The following is a 19,807-nucleotide window of genomic DNA, read 5'->3' as shown; positions in this document are numbered from 1 at the left end:
GTAAAACGATTTGGGGATAAGATACAAGAGGAAGCATGCAGAATGGTCAACCTGCTACACCCTAGACACTACTCATGTCTGATGACAATTTATGTTAATCCATGCATCTCAAAGTTAGCCTGACTTGGTCTATGGGTTTATTTCCCATGGATTGGATATATGGACGTTTAAATGTGTCTGATTTGGTCTGACTTTCTGAGGGTAGGGTGAGGAGATGGATAAAGAAGACTGTTTCATGCACTGAGAATAACTGTCATTTTATCTTGCAATTAACAGAATGCCTGCCTCCATCTTGCAGTGAAACACAATTTTGCTCAGCTTGTCAGGCTACTGATAGCTGCTGGATGTGACATCAACATCAGTGATCATGTAGGTTTTTATGAACATTAGGTATTGTGCACCTTAAATTCATAAATTAAAACCCAACCGGATTGAAATGGTTAATAACTGAGTTAATTTTTATTTAAAAATCCAGCTTTGCATATTTCTTCTGTTTCAATGAATGTTATAAAATGGGGAAGAAGGTGGGATGAAAGGGCAATTAGGCTCACAATAAAAAAAAATCACCTCCTGACTCCCCAAAGCCTGTCCACCATCTACAAGGCACAAGTCAGGAGTATGATGGTATATTCCCACTTGCTTGGATGTGTACAGCGCCAATAAGAAACTTGACACAATCCAGGACACAGCAGATTGCTTCATTGGCACTACATCCACAAGCCTCCACTCCCTCCACCTCTGATACTAATAGCATCAGGGTGTACCATCCACAAGATGCACTGCAGAAATTCCATTGAAGATCCTTAGGCAAGGATCTTCAAAACCCAAACCATTTCCATCCAGAAGGACAAGGGTAGCAGATACATGGGAACACCACCACCTGCAAGTTTTCCACCAAGCCACTCCACATCCTGACTTGGAAATATATCATCATTCCTTCATTGTTGCTGGGTCAAAATCCCTTTCTAATAGCATTGTGGGTCAACCCACAACAGGTGGACTACAGTGGTTCAAGAAGTGCTCAACTACCTTCTCAAGGGCAACTAGGAATGGGCAATAAATACTGGCTGTGACCTCCCAAATGAATTAAGCAAAAAAGTTATTGGGTAGGCTTGAGTATGGATTGGAGGTAACAGTCTGACCAGCCATGATCTTAATAAATAGCCTTTTCATAATCCTTGTTCATATGTTTGTATGATTTGTTTTAACAATGTAATCATACAGTTTCTAGGCCCTGTTTGCTCCCCCAATTTGTTTTGCAGTCATGTTCTTTTGGAATGTTCATTGGTGTGTTTGTATCAGTTGGCAGTAACTGGTTAAAGGCACTGTTATCTGACATCTAGTTCCTGGGTTAAGATTGCCCTGACATTTCAGTAATTATGATTTTTTTTGGACAATTATCCTGAACAAAGCTATCATTCAACAGGTTGAAGTTAAAGTTCAGATCATTTTTCAAAGACTTATCCTCTGTGCTGCAGCAGTACTTCAAATCTAGTTGGTTCTTAAGTTCCAGGACAGACATTGATTATTTTATTTGAAGGAAATGTTGGGGTAGATTTGTATTGTTGCATTGAAGTTTTTATTTCCTTCATGAGGACTTAACAACAGGGAGAATATCAAATGGCGATATGAAATGTGTATCAGTGCTGTATCAAATGAAGGCTATTTCTTGTTAATTCATCACTGAAAGAATCTAATAGAACAATCAGTACCTAACTCAGAACTCATCATGGTTCTTTGTTAAATTGATGCTGAAAATTCATGACGTTGTCATGTACATAATGTGCTGTGCATGTTCTGTGTTACACTTGGCATACTACATCATTCTTGTTTTACTTGTTTGTAGGATGTCCGGGCCAGCACTTATTGCCCAGCAGGCAGTTAAGAATGAGCTGTATTTCTGTGGTCTGTTGTCATGTAGATCAGACATTCTCTGAAGGATGTTAGTGAAATGTGGTTACATGTTTGCCATTGGGCTAGTTTTTTTTATACCAGATTTTTATTGAATTCAACTTTGATCATCTGCCATTCGAACTGCAGATCATTAGCCTATTCCGGTGGCATTATCACTATTCTGTATCCATACATCTTGCAGTTCATTGTTCATGAGAAGAGTGGAAGTATTACAAGGAGAATTCAGAAGAAATGGTGAAAGAACTGACTTTTATTAATCTGACATTTATTAATTCATCAACCTAGAACAGTTCAATATTAATGCTCAAGTAGTTTCAAAACTGTAATGATTATTCAAAAAGTTTTCAATGCTGTCTGTAAAAAGTGTACGGTATGATGCTGGCAAAGAAACTACTATGTCATAAAAAGATTGATTGACAGTGTTTGAATTCAGAGTTCAGATAGGAAAGTCCATTGTATTGTGTGTTTATGTCATTGTCTGTAATAAGGAAATGTTTGCAATGCACATTTATTATGCATAAAACCATATTATACATGTTTGTAATTAGTGTCCCTCTAATGAATGTCATCGTAATCCTTGTTTTGAATATGTGTGAGTGCCTACAATGGACATTCCTGCAATGTATGTACCGATAACAAATGCGCTTCAGTCCTCTTCCTTTACTCCCCAGCTTTCCCCTTTGAGGGATATTGGGACTAATTTTCCCTCTATTCATAGAGTCATAGAGTTGTACAGCAAGGAAACAGACTTTTCAATCTTCTTAAAGATAGTGGAATCAATGATTATGGGGATAAGGCAGGAACAGGATACTGATTGTGGATGATCAGCCATGATCATAATGAATGGTGGTGCTGGCTCGAAGGGCCGAATGGCCTACTCCAGCACCTATTGTCTATAATCCAACTCATCCAAGCCAATCAGATATCCAAAAATAATCTAGTCCCATTTGCCAGCATCTGGCTCATATCCCTTTAAATCCTTACAATTCATATATCCATCCAGATGCCTTTTAAATGTTATTGTGCCATCATCCCCACTTCCTCTGACAGCTTGATCCATACATACACCACCCTCTTGTGTGAAAAAGTTGTCCTTAGGTTCCATTTAAACCTTTCTCCTCTCACCTGAGACCTATGCCCTCTAGTTTTAGACTCCCCCATACTGGGGAAAAGACCTTGACTATTCACCCTATCTATGCTCGTCATGATTTTATAAACCCCTATAAGGTCACCCCTCAGCTTCTGCTCCAGGAAAAATATCCCCAGCCTAATCAGCCTCTCCCTATAGCTCAAACTCTGCAACTCTGGCAACGTCCTTGTAAATCTTTTCTGAACTCTCTCAAGTTTCACAGCATCGTTCCTGTATCAGGAATTGCATGTAGTATTCCAAAAGTGGCCTAACCTGTACAGCCACAACATGACTACCCAACTCGTATACTCAAAGCATTGACCAATAAAGGCAAGCATACCAAATACCTTCTTCACTATCCTGTCTACCTGCGACTGCATTTTCAAGGAATCATGAACCTGTACTCCAAGGTCTCTCCCCAAGATCTTACCATTAGTGTGTAAGTCCTGCCCTGATTTGCCTTTCCAAATGCAGCACCTCACATTTATCTAAATTAAACTGCATCTGCATTCCCTGGCCCGATGTCCCACACTGATCCAGATCCCATTGTACTCTCTTGTAATTCTTTGCTGTCCACTACACCTCCAATTAACTTAATAATCATACCTCCACTGTTCATGTCCAAATCAGCATGTGGACTCAGCACTGATCCTCATGGCACACCACCGGTAACGGGTCTTCAGTCTGAAAAGCAACTCTTAACCACCATCCTCTGCCTTCTACCTTTGAGCCAATGCTGTAACTGTAGAACATAGAACATTACAGCACAGTACAGGCCCTTCAGCCCTCGATGTTGTGCTGACCTGTCATACCGATCTGAAGCCCATAATAGCTAATTCTTCCTGTATTCTTTGTGATCTAACCTTGTTAACCAATGTAACATAAGGATTTCTTTTGTGTATACAGCCTATTGATTCGATGACCAGCATATTTAACACTTTGCACAGTCTGCCTGTGCAGTACCTTAAACAGGGTAACTTGGCAGTGGGCCTACATGGTACCTGGTGGATGTACTGTTGCTGAGCATTGCATGTAGCTTAGGGGAGCCATTGCTTTGGATATTGTCTATGTCACAGATGCTGTTTTTTCTCCATCTGCAGAAGCAGCAGAGTGCTTTACATCTGGCAGTGGAGAGGGGACAGTTCGCAATTGTGGAGATGCTTCTCAAAGCTAACATCAATTTACAGCTTCAGGATAAGGTGAGAAGGAGCAATACACTCCAAAATTTAACAGTGATTGGCACAATACACTTGCCAACATTTAACATTTTGTGTGATTGTATGATGTGTGAGTGCTGCAAACACGAGGATAAGCTTTAGAGTTTTTACAGCATTGAAAGAGGCACGTCAGCCTATCGTGCCCACACAGGTCATCAATCATGAATCTATTGTCAACCCATTTTGCTGCACTTGGCTGATAAACTTGTATGCTGTGTTGGATCAAACACATCTGAATACTACTTAAATGTCTTGAGGGTTCCTGCCTCTACCACCCTTTATAGGCAGTAAATTCCAGATTCCCACCACCGTCTGGTATCTGACCTCTTTCCCCCAATCCCCTCTAAATCTCCGATACCTTCTATTAAAACTGTCTCAAACATAGGGAATGCTGGAGCACTTCAGCAGGTCTGGTAGCATCTGTGAGAAAATGAGTTAACAACTCAAGCCTAGTATGACTCTTAATACTTACAAAGACAGAAATGTGCCCCTTGATTTTTGACCCCTCTAGTAAGGGAAAGGGTTTCTCCCTATCCATTTGATCTATGTCCCTCATACCTTTGTACACGTCCTTGCTCTTGTCACCAGTATCTTGACTAATAAGAGCAAGTATCTTGTATCTTTCTGAACCACCTACTGCCTTCAAGGATCTTTGGACATGCAAACTGACCCTCCATAAGATAGAGGAGCAGAATTAAGTCATTCAGCCCATCAAGTCTCCTTGACCATTTGATCATGGGTGATATATTTCTCAACCCTATTCCTCTGCCACCACCCACCCCAATCTGCCGTAACCCTTGATCCACTTGCTCATCAAAAACCTCTCTATCTCTGTCTTAAATACACTCAATCACTTGGCGTCCATAGCACTCTGCAGCATTGAGTTTCACAGATTAACCACCCCGGCTGAAAAATATTCCTCCTCAGTTCTAAAAGGTCGTTTCCTCACTCTGAGGCTGTGCCCTTAAATCCTAGTCTCTCCTATGAGGATATGGGCCAAATGCTGGCAAATGGGACTAGATTTATCGAGGCTCTCTGGTCAGCATGGTCGAGTTGGACCGAAGGGTTTCCATGCTGGACATCTCTGTGACTCTAAATACATCCATAGAGACATACAGTCATTGAGAGACACAGGACAGAAACAGAGCCTTTGGTCCAACTCGTCCATGCTGACCAGATATCCTAAATTAATCTTGTCTCATTTGCCAGCCTTTGGCCCATATCTCTCTAAACCCTTCCTATTCATATACTCAACCTGATGCCATTTAAATGTTGTAATTGTACCAATCTCCACCACTTTCTCAGGCACTTATTCCATACATACACCACCCTCTCTGTGAAAAAATGCCCCTGAGTCCTTTTTTAAATTATTCCCCTCTCACCTTAAACCTTTGCACTCTAGTTGTGGACTCCCCTACCCCAGGAAAAGACGTCGGTTTACCCTATCCATGCCCCTCATGATTTTATAAACTCCTATAAGGTCAGCTCTCAGCCTCCGATTCTCTAGGAAAAACAGCCCAGCCTATTCAGCTTCGCCTAACTCCCACCCTCCAACTCTGGTAGCATGCTTGTAAATCTATCGTGTACCCTTTCAAACTTCAAAACATCTTTTCTATAACAGGGAGACCAGAACTGACGGCAGTATTCCAAAAATGGCCTAACTAATGTCCCGTTTAGCTGCAACATGACCTCCCAACTCCTATACTCAATGCACTGACCAATAAAGGCAAGCGTACCAAATGCCTTCTTCACTATCCTATCGACCTGCGATGCCATTTTCAAGGAACTATGAACCTGTACTCCAAGGTCTCTTTGTTAATTAATACTCCTTATCATTAAGTGTATAAGTCATGCCCTGATTTGCCTTTCCGAAATGCAGCACCTCACATTTATTTAAATTAAACTCCATCTGCCACTCCTCAGCCCATTGACCCTTCTGATCAAGGTCCCATTTTACTCTGAGGTAACCTTCCCTGTCCACGACACGTCCAATTTTGGTGCCATCTGCAAACTTACTAGCCATACCTCTTATGTTTACATTTAAATTGTTTATATAAATGACAAAAATCAGTGGACCCAGCACTGATCCTTGTGGCATACTGCTGGTCACAGGCGTGCAGTCTGAAAAGCAGCCCTCCACCACCACCCTCTGTTTTCTACCTTCGAGCCAGTTCTGTATCCAAGTAGCTAATTCTCCCTATATTCCATGTGATCTAACATTGCTATCTAGTCTGCCATGAAGAATCTTGTCAAGTGCCTTACTGAAGTCCAGAATTATCATGGCCACTGCTCTGCCCTCATCAATCCTCTTTGCTACTTCTTCAAAAAGCTCACTTAAGTTAGTGAGACATGATTGCCCATGCACAAAGCCATGTTGACTATCCCTAACCAGTCATTGCCTTTTCAAATACATATAAATCCCGTCCTCAGGATTCCTTCCAAGAACTTGCTCACCACCGATGTCAGGCTCACTAGCTTTTCCTACCACCTTTCTTAAATAGTGGCACCATATTAACCAACCTTCACTCTTCTGGCACCTCACCAGTGGCTATTGATGATACAAATATCTCAGCAGGGGGCCCAGCAATCACTTCCCTAGCTTCCCACAGAGTTCTAGGGTATACCTGATCAGGTCCCGGGGATTTATCCACCTTTACACATTTTATAACGTCTAGCACCTCCTCTGTAATATGGACCATAAGACATAGGAGTGGAAGTAAGGCCATTCTGCCCATCAAGTCCACTCCGCCATTTAAATCATGGCTGATGGGCATTTCAACTCCACTTCCCTGCACTCTCCCCGTAGACATTTTCCAAGATGTTGCCATTTATTTCCCCATGTTCTGTATCTTCCATATCCTTCTCCATGGTAAACACTGGAAACTACTCATTTAGTATTTCACCCCACTGCTGTGCTTCCACGCAAAGGTGGCCTTGCTGATCTTTAAGGGGCCCAATTCTCTTCCTAGTTACCTTTTTGTCCTTGATTTATTTGTAGAATCCCTCTGGATTCTCCTTAACCCTACTTGGCAGAGTGAGGAATCTCACAATGATTCAAATTATACTGGATCTGCCATTGACTTGTCCACTCACTCAACCTGTCTAGATCATGCTGAAAGATCTCTGTATCCTCATCACAGTTCACCCTCCCACTCAACTTGGTATCATCTGCAAACCTGGAGATATTACATTTTGTTCCCTCATCCAAATCATAAATATATATTGTGAATAGCTGGAGTCCCAGCACTGATCTCTGTGGCACCCACTAGTTATTGCCTGCCAATTTGAAAAGGACCCATTAATTCCTATTCTTTGTTTCCTCTCTGCCAACCAGTTTTCTGTCCGTCTCAATAGACTTCCCCCAATCCCGTGCATTTTAATCTTGCACAATAATCTCCTATGTGGGATTTTGTCAAACGCTTTCTGAAAGTTCAACTATACCACATCAACTGGTTCCCCCTTTTCAACTCTACTAGTTACATCTTCATATAACTCCAACAGACTTGTCAAGCATGATTTTCCCCTTCATAAATTCATACTGACTGTCTGATCCTGCCACTGCTTTCTAAATGCTCCTTGATAATGGATTCAAAAATTTTCCCCATTATCGATATTAGGCTTACTAGTCTACATTTCCCTGTTTTCTTTCTACCTCTCTTTTTGAATATTGGAATGACATAGCCACGGTCCAATCTGCAGGGACTGTTTCAGAGTGGATGGAATCCAGGAAGATGACCACCAATGTATCTACAATTTCTAGAGCCACTTACTTAAGTACTCTGGGAATGTAGATTATCAGGCCCTAGGGATTTATCCCTAGTTGTTGTATTCCCAGGAATATCTTCCATATGTATGACTGTAATATTATCCCGAATGAAAAATGCTACTTTCCCTCCTCTCTTGCCCCCTTTCCATCCTTCCTATAGCAACTATACCTTGGAACATTAAGCTGCCAGTCCTGTCCATCCCTAAGCCACATCTCTGTTATTGCTATGATATCCCAGTCCCATGTTCCCAACCATGCCCTGAGTTCATCTGCCTTACCTGTTAGGCCTCTTGCATTGAAATAAATGCAGTTTAATTTATCAGTCAGTCCTACCTCGTTCTCTGCTTTGTTCCTGCCTGCCCTGTCAGTTTGACTTACTCCTTTTCCCACCTGTACCACACCTTACATAGGTTCCCACGCCCCTGACATATGAGTTTAAACCCTCCCAGCTGCTCAGCAAATACTCCCCTTAGGACATCAGTCTCAGTCCTGCCCAGGTGTAACCCCTGCCCAGGTCCCACCTCCCCTAGAACTGGTCCCAATACCCCAGGAATCTGAAACCCTTCCCTTTTCAGCCACGTATTCATCCGATATATCCTGTCACTTCTACTCTGACTATCCCCTTTCTTATTTGTCAATTCCATCCAAATAACTTCCCTGGACGTATCTCCAGGAATATCCCCCCTATGTGCAGACATAATGTTATCCCTAATCAAAAATGCCACCCTCCCTCCTCTGTTGCCCCCATCTTTCTATCCTTCCTGCAGCACCTATGACCTCCCTTGACTGTTTGACTTAGTCCTTTCCCCAACTGCACCAGTCTCAGACTGATCTTTCCTCACAATCTCCCAGGTATCCCCCCCCCCCTTACTAGTTTAAATCCTCCTGAGCAGCTCTAGCAAATCTCTCCACCAGCATATTAGTCTCCTTCCAATTCAGGTGCAATCCGTCCTTCTTATACAGGTCACTTCTAACTCAGAAGAAGTTCAAATGATCCAAAAATGTGAATCCTTCTCTGCACCAGCTCCTCAGCCACACATTAGTCTGCTCTGTCCTCCTATTCCTGACCTCACTAGCTCCTGGCACTGGGAGTAATCCGGATATTACAACCCTCGAGGATCTACCTTTTAAATGCCTGCTTCACTTCCCAAATTCTCTCCTCAGAATCTCATCCCTTTCTCTTCCTGTGTTGTTTGTTCCAATGCATATAAAGGTCTCCTGCTGGTCCCTCTCGTCTTTGAGAATATTCTGCACAGTTTCCAAGACAATCTTGATCCAGGCAGCAGGGAGACAACACGCCATTCTCATGTCTTGCTGTCAGCCACAGAAATGTTTGTCTGTACCTCTGACTAGACAGTCCTCTTTCACAATTGATCGCTTGGAACCTGACGTACCCCTCGTTACATTAGAGCCAGTGCCGGTACCAGAAACATGAGCTGTTGATGGTACATTCCCCTGAGAGTCCATCACCCCCTACATTTTCCAAAACAACATGCTTGTTTGAGATGGGGATAGCCACAGAAGATTGCTGCACTACTTACCTCCCTCTCTGACCCTTCCTGGACGTCACCCATCTACCTAACTGTATCTTCAGTTTATCTCCCTCACTGCAACTGCCATCCATCAAACCCTTTGCTCCTGTAAACTCCTCATTGCCTCTAACTGTTGCTCCAACTGATCCATGATGGGATTCACAACCAAACACACTCCCTGCAGACATGCAGCACAGTAGCTCAGTGGTTAGTACTGCTGCCTCACAGCACCAGGGACCCGGGTTTGATTTCACCCTTGGTGGTGTGGAATTTGCACATTTTCCCCATGTCTGTGTGGGTTTCCTCCAGGTGCTCAGGTTTCCTCCCACAGTCCAAAGATGTGCAGGCTAGGTGGATTAGCCATGTGAAATTGCCCTTAGTGTTCAGGGATCATTGGGAGATGGGTCTGGGTGGGATGCTTTGAGGTTCGGTGTGGACTTGTTGGGCCTAAGAGCCTGTTTCCACACTGTAGGGATTCTATGATGATCTATGATAATTCATCAGTAACATGGAAACTCTCCCTAATTTCCCACATCCAACAGGAAGAGCACATCGCTCTTTATACCTTAACAATCTACAGACCCAGAAAATAGTGCAATCTTACTGCTCTAAAAACACTACTTAGGGCTAGTTTAGTACCTATGTTTTTAAAGTTTAATCAAGAGACAGATCTCAATAAAAACATATAATTAAAGAAAATAACCCACTCTCTTCACTATTGTAGATTTACAAAAACTGTAAGGTTACTCTTTAAAACTAGCCACTTAGTTGCTCCTCTGCTGTGAGCTTCCCCACACAGATTTCTCCAAGATCAGCTGTGAATTTTGCTGTTTGTTTATTTTCCTTAGAACAAAGCCCAATATCCAGAGATACTTGAAGCCAAACAGCAAAGGCAGCAATTGTGCAGGTTATTGCTGGGTCAGACAGCAGTGTAGGTTTCTTTCTCCATTTGAACCACTTTGCATGTCTCTGCCTTTGTCTGTGATCCTCCTTTTTTAAAATGCCGTTGTTTTAATCTTTATTGTCCCAAAAGTTCCAAAACAATGTAACAACTTAAAAAACAGTAATTAATGTGCCTAGAATTTGAGGAAATCAGCTACAACAAAACATGTCAATGAAGGTAGAACAGCGGATGCGGTGTATATTGATTTTAGTAAGGCATTCGATAAGGTTCCATATGGTAGGCTCATTCAGAAAGTAAGGAGGCATGGGAACCAGGGAAATTTGGCTGTCTGGATACAAAACTGGCCGTCCAATAGAAGATAGAGGGTGGTAGTAGATTGGAAGTATTCAGCCTGGAGCTTGGTGACCAGTGGTGTGCTGCAGGGATCTGTTCTGGGACCTCTGCTCTTTGTGATCTTTATAAATGACTTGGATGAGGAAGTGAAAGGGTGGGTTAGCAAGTTTACCAATGACACAAAGGCTGGTGGAGTTGTGGACAGCGTGGAGGGCTACTGTAAGTTGCAGCGGGACAGTGACAGGACGCAGAGCTGGGCAAAGAAGTGGCAGATGGAATTCAACCCAGAAAAGTGTGAAGTGATTCATTTTGGAAGGTCAAATTTGAATGCAGAATACAGGGTTAATGGCAGGACTCTTAGCAGTGTGGAGGAACAGAGGGATCTTGGGGTCCATGTCCATAGATCCCTCAAAGTTGCAACCCAAGCTGATAGGGTGTAAAGAAGGCGTATGGTATGTTGGCTTTCATTGGCAGGGGAATTGAGTTTAAGAGCCGTGAGGTAATGCTGCATCTCTATAAAACTCTGGTTAGACCACCCTCGGAATATTGTGTTCAGTTCCGGTCACCTCATTACAGGAAAGATGTGGAAGCTTTAGAGAAGGTGCAGAGGAAATTTACTAGGATGCTGCCTAGACTGGAGGGCAGGTCTTATGAAGAAAGGTTGAGGGAGCTAGGGCTTTCTTCATTGGAGCGAAGAAGGATGACAGGTGACTTGATAGATGTGTACAAGATGATAAGAGGCAAGGATAGAGTGGATACCCAGAGACTTCTTCCCAGGGAGAAAATGACTATTATGAGGGGGCATAATTTTAAGGTGATTGGAGGAAGGTATGGGGAGATGTCAGGGGTAGGTTCTTCATACAGAGAGCGGTCGGCGTGTGGAATGCGCTGCTGGCAGAGGTACTGGAATCAGATACTTTAGAGACTTTTAAACAACTCTTGGATAGCCACAAGGAGGATAGTAAAATGTAGGGTATGCAGGGTAGATTGATCTTAGTAGGATAATAGATTGGCACAACATCATAGGTCAAAGGGCCTGTACTGTGCTGTACTGTTCAACACTGAACATACCTCGAAAATGTGTGCGCTGAAGTGAAATTAAGCCCTCATTAAAAATGTGGGTTTGAACTTTGTTTAAAAACGATTATCCATAGTGAATGAGTTCCCACACAATGATCTGTAAATCTGCACCTTGACTTTATTTGCTAGTGGTCCCAGTAATCAGCCTTGGTGACATGCAACATTATTTCACATCTTATTTCCTCATTGTAAAGAACCTACAGCGCATTTACTTATTTTCTCTGTTCCAGGGGGTGTCTCAATGACCCCTGATATAATTCTAGTGGTGTTCCTCACTGGTTGCCTGGGACTGATGCCTGAATGACCTTAACTACAGGCAACAGAACAGTGATAAATTGTGCAAAATGAGCTTGCCGTTCTCAGACAAATGAATACGTGTGAGGTCAATCATAAAATGAAATTCAATACAATATTGATAAATTTAATGGGAATTGCTATAAAAATCCAAGCTGCTAGCCAAGGTTAGTCATGAGTACCTGCCGTTTACTCCTTACAGGCTCCCTACCATTGGAACTATTCAATTAGTGGCTTAGGGTCCTATTCTTTCACGTTTCTTGCTGTTTCAGGAACATTGCTCTTTTATGTTTGTTGTCATTTTTTTGTCACTTCTGTAGATATTGCCATCTGTAACTTTCCAACTACAATCATTTAACTCAGCACAGATGAGGTGGGTGGGTGGAACTTGTGACCTGCTATTCATTATAAACCCATTTAAACACTGAGCTGACGAAAAATGAAGAACCAAATGCTACAGTGACATGAAATTACTTCTGAATTCATCCATAGCAGGGGAAAACAGCGCTGGATCTTGCTGTGCGCAGCCAACATGCTGTGCTGATCGACATGATTATAAAAATGGAGAGGTTCAATGCAAGGAATCTGGTAAGGTGATCTGAGGTGCAGTGTACTGTGACCTTTGTACTGTGACACACCAGCTGAGGAGAGGAAGGGTGTGGATCAGACACTCTGGGTTATGGAATAATACACAAAAAGAAGTTAGTGTTGATCTGGGCTATTATTTAGAAAGGAAGTGAAAGGACTTACATTATATAACTTATGATCCCTAGACACTAAAATAAATGTTAATATAGCAGTATCTCGTGTCAGGATTCAGGATTCACTGGGGTAGTGTACTGGAAGTCAATTTCCAGAGTCATGTCAAATGTGAAAACTGGGTTAAATCACCAAATTGCCCAATTCTACCTGACAGTCTAATGCAGATTAAAAGAAAATAACACCAGTGATTTTTTTTCATTAGCAAGAAAATATCTGTTTGTCATAATTAAACTGTTTTCAACCAATGCAAAGAAAAAACTTGAATTGCTAATTTGTAACTTCATAACTCTCTCTTTTCAAATTCTCACATAAACACACTCTCAAAGAGACAAAAGTGTCATGGGTGGAGAAGGAAATCAAAAATCAGAGAGGCATGGTTCTGCACTGGATTATAGCAGTCAGTGAGTCCTGCAGGGATCTATGATGGGCACTCAACTTTTTACAATTTGTGTCAATGACCTCCATGAGGGGATCAAAGGTATTGTAGCTAAATTTTCAGATGACACAAAGACAGGTAGGAAAGTTTGTTGTGAAGGTAATGTCATAAGACCATAAGACATAGGAGTGGAAGTAAGGCCATTCGGCCCATCAAGTCCACTCCGTCATTTAAATCATGGCTGTTGGGCATTTCAGCTCCACTTCCCTGCACTCTCCCCGTAGCCCTTGATTCCTTGTGAGATCAAGAATTTGTCGATCTCTGCCTTGAAGGCGTCTAACGTCCCGGCCTCCACTGCACTCCGTGGCAATGAATTCCACAAGCCCACCACTCTCTGGCTGAAGAAATGTCGTCTCATTTCCGTTTTAAATTTACCCCCTCTAATTTAAGGCTGTGCCCACGGGTCCTAGTTTCTCCACCTAATGAAACAACTTCCCAGCGTCCACCCCTTCTAAGCCATACATTATCTTGTAAGTTTCTATTAGGTCCCCCCTCAACCTTGTAAACTCTAATGAGTACAATCCCAGGATCCTTAGCCATTCATCATAGGTTAAACCTACCATTCCAGGGATCATCCGTGTGAATCTCCGCTGGACACGCTCCAGGACTGGTATGTCCTTCCTGAGGTGTGGGGTCAACAGACTTCTTTTTGTGTATTATTCCATAACCCAGGGTGTCTAAGGATGTAGACCAACATAAGTAAAGGGAAGGGGCAAAAATCTGGCAGAGGAGTATAATGTGGGAAAATGTGAAGTTGTTCACTTTGGCAGGAACATTTAAAAAAGCAGAATGTTATTTAAATGGGGAACAACTGCAGAATTGTGAGGTGCAGAGAGACCCAAGTGTTCTGGCATACAAGTGGCAAAAATTTAGTATTCAGGTGCAGTAAGCAGTTAAGAAGCCTAATGGAATGCACTTCTTTATTATGGGAGGAATTGAACATAAAAGTAGAGGTTATGCTTAAGTTATGTGCGGTATTTGTGAGACCACATCTTGAATGCAGTTTTTGGTCTCCTTATTTAGAGAAGGATGTAAATGCATTGGCGAATGTTCAGAGAAATTTTTTTTTAATCCATTCATAGGACGTTGGCTGAATGACTGGATCAGCATTTATTGCTTGCTTGTTTACTAGATTGAAAGAATCGTTAGAATTTTACAGTAAGAAGAAAGCAATTTGACCCATTGTGTTTGTAGTGGCTCCCAACGAGTTATCCAGCTGATCCCACTCTCCAGCCTATCTCTGTAGCCCTCTAAATTCATCCCTTTCAAACATATTTCCAGCTCTGTTTTGAAACCTCCTGCGGAATCTGCCTCTACCACTGTCCCAGGTAGCGCATTCCAAATCCTAACAACTTTGAGTAAAGAAGTTTCTCCTCGTCTCACTTCTAGCAGCCTTGCTGACGATCTTGAAATTGTGATCCGTAAATACTGACATACCAATTAGTGAAAACAGAATATTCTTCTTCACCCTGTTAAAATTGTTCGTAATCTTGAATCTCTCAATAAAGTCACTTCTTAATCTCCTCTGCTCCAAGGAGAATAAGCCCAATGTCTCTAATCTTTTGTTGTATCTAAAATCCCTTATTCCTGGTATCATTCTAGTAAGTCACCTTTGAACTCTCTCCCGGGCTTTAACATCCTTCCCTAAATGAGGTGGCCAGAACTGAACACAATTCTCCAAATGTGGTCTGACCAATGATTTGTAGAGGTGTAGCATCACTTCCTGGCTTTTAGACTCTATGCTACTATTTATAAATCCAAGCATCATATAAGCCTCCTTAACAGTTATTTCAACTTGCCTGGCCACCTTCAAAAAATCATGCATGTGATCCCTGAGGTCCTTCTGCTTCTGTACTGCCCTCAAAGTTGTACCATTGAACCAGTATTAACTCTCCATGTTTATCTATCAAAATACAATACGTTGCATTTCTCAGCATGAAATTCATCTGCCAGGTGTCTGCCCATTTGTCCAACTTATCAAAGTCTCTCTGAAGTCACTCAGCATCATCCTTACGATTTACTATTAAGTCCATAAGACACAGGAGTGGAAGTAAGGCATCCGGCCCATCGAGTCCACTCCGCCATTTAATCGTCCCCAGTTTAGTATCATCTGCATTTTTTTGGGTTGGTGATGGCCTAGTGGTATTATCACTAGACTATAAATACAGAGACCCAGGTAATGTTCTGGGGACCTTGGTTCGAATCCCATCATGGCAGATAATAATCTGGTATTAAGAGTCTATTGATGATCATGAAGTCATTGCTGATTGTCAGGAAAACCCATCTGATTCACTAATTTAGGGAAGGACACTGCCATCCTTACCTGGTCTTGCCTACATGTGACTCCAGACCCAGAGCAATGTGGTTGACCCTTAACTGCTCTCTGGGCAATTAGGAGTGGACAATAAATGCTGGTCTAGGCAGCGACACCCACATCCCATGAATTAATTTTTAAAAATTTTAGAGATTTTTCCCTCAACACCCATCTCTAAATTATTCCTCTAAATCAGTAAAAAGATCCCAACTCCAATCCCTAAGGAACACCACTTTAAACTCCTCTCCAATCTGAGAAATGCCCATCTATACCTACTCTCTGTTTCCTACCTTTTAGCCAACTTTGAGTCCATTCTGCCAAGGACCCAATAATCCTAAACATGTCTAACTTGCTAACCAACTTGCCATGTGACACCCTATCAAAAACTTTCTGAAAGCCCAAATATATAATTTCCACTGTAGTACTCTCATTCACTGCCTGTGTTACCTCTTTAAAGAACTCAATCAAATTTGTCAGACGTGACCCGCCCTTGGCAAAGCTAATTTGACTGTCTAGTATTAATTTCCTCTAAGAGGATATTTGTCTTATCCCATATTATGTCCTCTATCAGTTTTCCCCCTTTTGATGTTAGGCTAAACTTCCCCGGGTTATCCTTTGTACGCTTCTTAAATAATGGTGTCACATTTGCAATGCTCCAGTTGCTGGGACTAATCCTGTGTTCAGGAAAGCCTGGAGAATTTCTGTCAACAGCTGCACAACTTGCTGTCTTACCCCTCTCCGAAATCTAGGATGCACCCCAGCCTGGAGTGCTGCCAGCCTTTTTAGCACCTCTCCTTTATCTATCACTATTCTGCTGAACTGCTCAAAACCCACATTTTCAACTGGGCAAGTGATAACACTTTGTTTTCAACTGGGCCATTGTCACCATTATCTAATTTGGTAAAGACAAGCAAACTATCCATTCAGTACTTCTACCATATTCTTTGCTTCAATGAGCAGCTTACTCTGCTTGTTTTTTAGGGGCCCCACTTTATCCTTAGCTAATCTTTTATTATTAATATTTTTGAAGAATATTTTACTATTTATTTTAGCACAACTTATTTTAGCACAACCTGCCATCCTTTTCTCATACTTGGTCTTAGCCTCCTTCATTCTAGTCTTGTCTTCTTTCCTGCATTTGAGACATTCTTCCTGATTTCTATTGCTATTATTATTCCAGCCTGCAACAGCTGCCTCATTTTTTTTCCTTACTTTCTCATCAATATCCTTAGTCATCCAAGGTACTATAGCTTTGGATACTCCATGTTTATTTTTCACAGGTATGTACCTAGCTTGCATCCTCTTCATCTCTCTTTTGAAATTCTCCCATTTTTCATCCACCGTTTTATCCAGAAAATGCGCTTATCCAATCTGGGATCTAAATCATTGACCATGTTTTACCCTTTTCCAATTTAATATTGAACTTTATTATGTTATGATCACTATATTCCAAATGTTCCCCATTCCGATGTTCTCCACTTGGCCTGCCTTATTTCCTTGGATCAGATGCTGCACAGCCTCTTCCTGGTAGGACTGGAAATCTGCTGTTCCAGAAAGTTCTCCTGCACACATTACGGGAATATTTCCTCTTCCATGCCCCACATTTTATCTTTTTCCCAGGCAACCCTAGGGTAATTGAAACCACCAACTATCCCAGTCTTACTTGTCCTGAAAATTTCCATCATGTCTACAAATTCTTTCTTCTGCTTCCTCCTCTATTTGGAGGTCTATAACATTTAAAAGACATTTGGACAGGTGGATGGATAGGAAAGATTCAAAGGGATATGGACTAAAGAGAGGCAAATGTGAGTTGTTAAGTTTAGAAAACCTTGTTGGCATGAACAAGTTGGGCTGGAGGGTCTGTTTAGGTGCTGTATGACTCTTATGTCTCTAAATAACCAATAAGATCATTGCTCTGTTCCTGTTTCTCACCTCTAACCATACAGATTCTAATTCAGGAACTGAATCATGTTCAAGGGCAAGGATACTATCTTTGACCAAGGCTGCTACACCACCTCCCCTTTTATCCACCCTGTTTCTACTAAAAGCCTTAGAATTCAGGATGTTAAGTATCTAGTTCTATTCTGGCTTGAGCCACATTTCCGTCAATGCTACAATGTCATACCACCCTAGAACAATTTCTGTTTCTAGTTTCCCAGTTTTGTTCACTCTGTGCATTCACGTACATTTTAACGCAGCTCATCTCTTTCTTGCCCACTGGAAGGCGGTCATTTCTTTGTTCAATGTCAGCAGTGAAGTCTTCCTTCATTTCCTTTTTCCCCATTCACCATCTTCTCACTTTTTCCCTCTCTGGTACAACCCACCCTCCCTGGCTTAAAAGTTTAAATCCACCCTCACTGCATTATTTACACTGTCACCCAGGAGATTAGTTCCTTTTCTGCTCAGGTCTGCTCAGCTGTTCTGAAGAACTTTCTCCTTTCCCAAAAGCGTCCCAAAAATCTCAGCCCTTCCCTTCTACACCACCCCTCGTGCATTTACCTCCCTGATCTGCCTTTGCCTAAATGGTGTAGCTTGTGGTGTGATGCCCGAAATGAACGGTTATCTTGTAAGGAAAGAATGGACAGCCTGGGCTTGTTATCATAATTCAGAAGAGTGAAAGGTAATTTGTTTTGAAGTTGGTAAGATCCTCAATGATCTTGACAAGGTGAACTTGGAGAAGATGTTTCCACTTGTGAGTGAGACCAGAACTAGGGGACACTTAAAATTAAAAGTCTGCCTTTTAGGACAGAAATTACACGAATTTGTTTTTCTCAAAGAATGGTAAAACTTTAGAACTCTCTGCATTAGAAGTTGGGGAGGCAGGATCATGAATATTTCTAAGTCAGAGGTATGTAGATTCCTGTTGGTAAGGGAGTCAAAGATTGTCTGGGTTAGTTGGGACTGTGGAATTCAGAACACAGCCAGATCAGACATGGTCTTACTGAATGACAGAACACACTGGAGAGACTGAATAGTTTATTTCTGCTCCCAAATCATACATTTGTAACTGTTTGGTTTATGGATAATATTGGCCAGGATCTGGGTAAAATTTTCCTGACTGAATAGTGCATAAGATTGTTTAAGTCCAACCAAGAAAGCAGACAGGATCTCTGTTTTATCTCAAAATACAGCACCTTCAACAGTGCATGTATGTACATGAATGCACAGAGTAGAGTGAAGAAAATATACTTTGAAAAATAGTAATACCTGAAAATTAATGTACTGCTGATACTGGTCCTCCACATTGAAGTATACAAGATGAGTTTGTCATTCACAGGTTTTACTGGTTTGTCCCTCTGGCTTGGTATCACTCTGGAATGCTAGTTTTGGTTTTGTGTTCAGGTCTCAGGAATAGGGATTGAAATCATGGCCTTTTGACTGATGCGAAACTATTATCCATTGAGCTGCAGTAAACAGTATTTGCTTCTCATTCCAGGAGACCAGAATCTGTGCGTTGATTCCTGTGTTTCCCTGAATAAATCTAGGCCAATCCTGACAGTGGAGTCTAGAGTAAATGCAGAAAATTTGACTTAAATCAGATGCTGTTTTCAGGTCAGGTTGAAAGTGATGGTTCGTGAGTTGTTTTTGGCTAGAGAACGGGAACTGATGAATATAAATGGATGAGGTTATTTACAATGTTTCAGTTGATTTATGTGATGTAAGCAAGGAAATAATTTGAATAGAGCTGTTTCAGGAGATTAAGCGACAGTGACATGTACCCAGTCATGATATTGTACACATCATTGTTACGACCATAGCAAGCAGCTTTTGTCAGTTAGAGTGTACATAAGCCCTACACTAACTTAGTATGTTGCCCAGTGCCCATTAACCTCCCCGTAAAACTTTCACCAGTTCCAATAACTACCATCTATCTGACTATGCCAGACTGTGATGGAAATATCCTTTTCCCCTTTCCCTAGGATACTTCACAAGTTGCAGCCGAAGGACAGGGTGACACTGTACTGGATCTCACATTCAACCATGTGCAGAATCTGAGTCATGTCCGCTCTGTGCTTTGGAACTTGGCCACAAAGCACCTGAAGCCAGGCGATTGGAAGAAGTTAGCAGAGCACTGGGATTTTTCCAAGAAACACATCAAAGCTGTGGAGACTCAGTGGACAGGTAC

The 19,807-nt window shown here is 41.9% G+C and overlaps 1 protein-coding gene across 5 annotated transcripts in view; it reads left to right on the top strand.

The window, feature by feature from the left end:
* Positions 1–19,807, top strand: part of LOC125449800 (ankyrin repeat and death domain-containing protein 1A-like) — a 46,003-nt gene that overhangs the window by 20,971 nt on the left and 5,225 nt on the right. For 3 of the 5 annotated variants that reach the window (XM_059642962.1, XM_048525707.2, XM_059642963.1), the window contains 4 exons: positions 277–369; positions 4,144–4,242; positions 12,662–12,757; positions 19,602–19,803. In XM_059642962.1, coding sequence (XP_059498945.1) covers positions 277–369; positions 4,144–4,242; positions 12,662–12,757; positions 19,602–19,803 — 490 coding nt within the window. The remainder of the gene's footprint in view (positions 1–276; positions 370–4,143; positions 4,243–12,661; positions 12,758–19,601; positions 19,804–19,807) is intronic. The other 2 variants (XM_059642960.1, XM_059642961.1) reach the window with 2 other exon arrangements.

This window comes from Stegostoma tigrinum, chromosome 47 (genome assembly GCF_030684315.1).
Source record: "Stegostoma tigrinum isolate sSteTig4 chromosome 47, sSteTig4.hap1, whole genome shotgun sequence".
Classification (NCBI taxonomy): Eukaryota; Metazoa; Chordata; class Chondrichthyes; order Orectolobiformes; family Stegostomatidae; genus Stegostoma; species Stegostoma tigrinum.
Note: the sequence above shows the minus strand (reverse complement) of the source record. Positions and strands in the feature narration are given on the sequence as shown.